General features: G+C 41.6%; 1 protein-coding gene across 1 annotated transcript; it reads left to right on the top strand.

Annotated features, from left to right (window-relative positions):
- The first annotated feature begins 561 nt into the window (after window positions 1–561).
- sox11a (SRY-box transcription factor 11a) lies at window positions 562–3,815 on the top strand. Its single transcript, XM_084914675.1, has one exon. It carries the CDS (start codon window positions 805–807, stop codon window positions 1,894–1,896), a length of 1,092 nt encoding a protein of 363 aa, XP_084770801.1. The 5' UTR covers window positions 562–804; the 3' UTR covers window positions 1,897–3,815.
- Window positions 3,816–5,056: the final 1,241 nt, after the last annotated feature.

The raw sequence follows: 5,056 nt of genomic DNA on the forward strand, positions 1-5,056 counted from the left end.
GAAACGCGCAGGAACGAGCCACGCCAAAACATGTAATAACACGTGGCCACTCAAAACACACACAAAAAAGTGTCAAACGTACAATGTTATACATAAAAAATAAATTTAAAAAACAAAACTACAAAAAAACAAAGTCTTCCTCAAAAGCCATTAACGGCTACTAAAATACATCCTTTTACAACAGACAAGCAGACGTACCGACGCATCCAGGCGCCTGCAACTGTGTCCAAGCGCCACCTTCAGTACTCAACCTAAGGAAGAAGAAGGGGAAAAAAACAATCATACAGCCTAAATCTTTTTCCTCAAGATACATATGCAAAATTGTATTTGTTTTAAGAGCAACTTCTCACATTTTTTAAACTTAAAGTAAGGAAACAGACATATATCTTATGTGCGCTTTGGCGCATGACGCTCATCTCAAGAGCGCGTTTCGTTAACTGTGTTTAATATGCCTGTCTCGGCCGGCGTGTTGCCCCAGACTCTGTGTACCACAAATCCCCACCTCCACTCCAATGAGAGCTTCGGGAGGGAGGAATAGGGTTACGGGGAGTCTTGGATGGAGTCTGCTGGGCGGAGTGGAAGGGACGTGATTGGATGAGTGACTGTGACGCAGGGGACATGAAAACGCTGATAACTAGTTAAGAAGGCAGTTTGTAACTCTGGAAAAAGAGTGCAGAGCTTGAGACACAATACGCAGAGGACGTGAACGAACCGGCGCAAAACACAGAGAGCTGAGCCGTCTTGGCAGTGTGGGGCCGCAAGACACTGCAGCGTCCGGAAACAAAGTGACTTTGAAACAGGACAATGGTGCAGCACACGGACAACAGCGAGACGGATGGGAGCATGTCCAGGGAGGCTACCGATTCGGAGGAGAGTGAATTTATGGCATGCAGTCCGGTAGCGATAAACCCGGACTGGTGCAAAACAGCCACCGGTCACATCAAGAGACCCATGAATGCATTTATGGTGTGGTCCAAAATCGAGAGGAGAAAGATAATGGAGCAGTCGCCGGACATGCACAACGCAGAGATTTCCAAGCGCCTGGGGAAGAGGTGGAAGATGCTCAAGGACAGCGAAAAGATCCCGTTTATCAGAGAAGCCGAGAGGCTGCGGCTAAAACACATGGCTGACTACCCCGACTACAAGTACAGACCGAAGAAAAAACCAAAGCTCGACAGTTCAAAATCATCAGCACCGTCTCCGGAGAAGTGCGGCAAGATTGCAAAGACTCCCAACAAGAAGAGTTCAAAGATAAAAACTAAGAGCGGCTCGAAATCCACGCACGGCTACGCGGAGGATTGCGTGTTTCCCAGCTTAAAAGTTGCAAAGACTGTAAAGAGTGAGCTCACCGATGAGGACGATGACGACGAGTACGAAGAGGACTACCGGATGGGGATTAAGCCGGGTGAGGAGGAGCGCCTGAGGCCGTACAATGTAGCCAAAGTTCCCGCTAGTCCAACTTTGAGCTCCTCGGCCGAGTCCGAGGGGACGAGTATGTACGAAGAGGTGCGGAACAACAACAGACTGTTTTACAGCATCAAAAACATTACCAAGCAAAGTACATTGCACGCTGCTTCCGTCTCACCAGCATCCTCCAGGTCGGTCTCCACATCCTCCTCCTCGTCCAGCATCAGCTCCTCTTCCGGCGACGATGCGGACGATTTGCTGTTTGACTTTAGTTTAAATTTCGCTCCCAGCGCCCCGGGCTCTGAGCTGGGCAACCCCAATTCAGGAAACCTCTCCCTGTCTCTTGTGGATAAGGACCTGGACTCGTTCAGTGAGGGCAGCCTGGGCTCTCACTTTGAATTCCCAGACTACTGCACGCCAGAACTCAGTGAGATGATTGCCGGGGACTGGCTGGAGGCGAACTTTTCCGACCTCGTCTTCACATACTGAAAAAAACAAAAAACAAAACCGAAAAAAACAGTTGAGCTAGTAATAACAGAGAAGGGAGATATGAAATTATATATGTCCTGGTCAAATTGTCCCCAGCCCTGCCTCCTGTGGGTTTTTTTTCTTTTTTCTTAAGGGTCCTGGAGGGAGGTGGAGGACCAGGAGGCGAGGTGAGGTTTGAGGAATGAGATGCTTATGAAGCTGGTAGCAAAAAAAAAAAAAAAAAAAAAAGCAAAGTCTGCAGACTTTTTTATCTGGCAGCATGACAGGGTTTTATGGATTGTTTTCCCTCGTAGGTCTGCATTTACTGTTCAGCTTAAAACGGACCACAAAGGGAAAATACATGAACTTCTATGCATCTTTTCCTCTTAAAACAACAACAACAACAACAAAAACTGCAGGGAGCTGAACACGGACTGTGTGGACTGTCTCAAAGCAAATCTGTGAACTGACAAATTGTTCAGGATGTTACTTTACAACGGTTTATGTAATTTTTTCTTAATGCCGCAAATGTTTGTTTGTTTGTTTTGTAACTGATTCCGTTTTACCTCCTGGTTTGGAAAAATTAAGCAGCCTAAACCTCTGCAGAATACAAGTGTGGAGGAAACATTTTGATACATAACAGACCTCATCTTTTTAAAAGAAAAGTAAGATATTTTCAGGCATATTTTTGTACAGTTGCAAAGGGAATGTTCTTACTGTGCTTTCAGTGAGTTTCAGGCACTTCTTCCCTTTATCATTTGTTTTTAGCATGCAAGGGAGTCCTGGTTTTAAGGATTAAGTTAAATTAAAACTTGCATCAAAAATGCCTTGTGATTTTAAACTAGGTTTTGTACAGTTGTAGAGCAGATTTGTTGAGTATTTGTAGACGATACAATGGCATCATGGGGAACACATACCTCAGAGCTGGAACTAGTTTCAAGATTGTATATGTACTGTAATATAGTAAAGTTAGGAGTTTATGTATATCATACTCGTGATATGTGGATGGGTCCCAATCGCAGGTGTGAAACTGGATTTTGGTATTTTTTATGGCACATACTGTTTTTCCCCCCTTCTCATTTTTTTGTGCAATATATACTCTTAAGATACAGACCATCAACAATTGTAGCAAGTGATGGAAAAACAGACTTGTGCACTGTCGACATCATTTCATGTTATGATGCTGAAGCCTGTCCAGGCAGGAAAATAAACAAATCAGCTGGAACTGATACAAAACAATTTAATATGGCCTCATGGTGTGATACATGCTATCGAAACACATTGATATCACAATTTGAATGTTATTTGACGCATGATATCAGATAATGGGCATATCTGACACCAAACATCTTAAACCTGACTGCAAATTAGGGAAAAAAAATCATACTAACTCCAAAAGGGCATAGTCTCATACAGTGGTGGTCTGGCATTTTTAACAAGCAAGCAAAAAAAAAGAACATTCCATAGTCCTGTTTCATGAAATGAAACTTTATTTTAAAACTGAAGACTGCCTTCTTTTTTTAAAACATTAACCACAAACCTGTATTTTTTATTTCTTGCACTTAAAAAAAGCAGATATTGTTTATTTTTATGTGGGTCTTACATATGAAGTTTGTTTGATAAAAAAAAAAAAGGTTTTGGAATATGACCTAATTATATGCCAAGACATTTTGTTGGGAAGTTCTAGGCAGTAGTTACTTCACATTCCAAGTGTGAATCTGTCTCTGACTCATCTTTTAATAAATAAGTACCTACCACCATCGACTGTCCTTTCAGTTTGTGAATATATGTACACAGATGTGTTATTTGTTGCGTTTGAAAAGGATGTGATGACGGAATGATGCCTATTTTGTATTTAGGCGGATTCTTTAAATGGATGGGCTCAAACTACCATGTGAATTCACATTTAATAAAAAGAAAAAAGGAAAAACACTTTTAAACTGCAGCGTTGAGGTGCTTTTCTATTCGTCTTCTTTTTCAAATGTGTTGTTTTTTGGATTTTTTTGGCTGTACTTTCTTTCTCTACACCTCCCTGATAATGGACACTGCGGCTTTAAGAAATTGAATTGCCCGCGTGCTTGCGCCGAGCGATGTGATTGGTGGGCTTGGTGGTCCCCTTGGAAACTGAGCTGGAAACAGGAGCGGCTCCTCTCTGCATGTGGGAGCTCTCAGTCTGTCTGGCTTTCATTCAGAAAACTAGCATACTGCCCAGCAAAGAGCAGCATGAAAAGTGTATGAAAGGAAGGATCCGTGGCATATGCAGCTCAGGGATAAACAATGCCACTTGCACTTAGTGTTTAATCTTTGGAAAAAATCAGGAAGAATATAAATCTTATGTAAAAGAAAACTTTAAAGGGCAACTAAGACCACAAATTCTAGTAAAGATGGTTAAAAAAATAATCCCAGTGGTTGTCAGTGGAGGGTTTTCTTTCTACCCACTTATTGTCTGATTTCCTGTTTGGATGGTAAATAAATAAAATTCATGGGACAAAAACAAAAAGGGGAAAAAATAGAATGAGATGATTTCTTTAAAATTGGCACAGATCTGTGTGTAGCACACACTTATATCACTGATTTTAATTATTTAACTGTTTATCACCAGAGCAGATTAAATACAAAATCTTAGTCCTCGATTCCGCTGGATTTTCTTTTCTCTGAACAATAGATCTCAGCTATGTATGATGTAATATAAATGAAGCATTAGCCCTATAACAACAAATCTTTTAGAGTGATTGCACTGCTCCAGTGTTGTGCGAGGACAACAGATGCTGCCTTTTGTCTTGTCTGGGGCCAGATTAGAGCGACCAATCTTTCACGCATTATATATAAAGAACCAAAGGCCTTGGCCACTGAGAAATTTGTGTTCATTAAAGCAATAGCATCTCATGATGAATATTTGCCTTGCACGGCTGCCCAGGTACTAGCCTCCTCCATTAGGTCAGTTTGCAAATCTGTAATAAAACATTTATCTGGCTATTACTTTACCTGACCTATTGGTCAAAGTTGCTAATGGGTTTCAGAGCTATTCCCAATAGAATCTCCACATTGATTTTGTGTTCCTCTGAAATATCTGCTCAAGGCTAAAGCCACTGGTACACGTTGAAATGAAATTAGTGACCCGCGGAAATTTCCTTCTATTTCCTCCTTAAATAAATAAATGGAAATCGAAATTGTTTGGGAG

This window comes from Perissodus microlepis, chromosome 19 (genome assembly GCF_051167445.1).
Source record: "Perissodus microlepis isolate ML-2025 ecotype Zambia chromosome 19, ASM5116744v1, whole genome shotgun sequence".
Classification (NCBI taxonomy): domain Eukaryota; kingdom Metazoa; phylum Chordata; class Actinopteri; order Cichliformes; family Cichlidae; genus Perissodus; species Perissodus microlepis.

Coding starts and splice junctions, on each gene's coding strand:
- sox11a (XM_084914675.1), top strand. CDS start 805: ATGGTGCAGCACACGGACAACAGCGAGACGGATGGGAGCATGTCCAGG.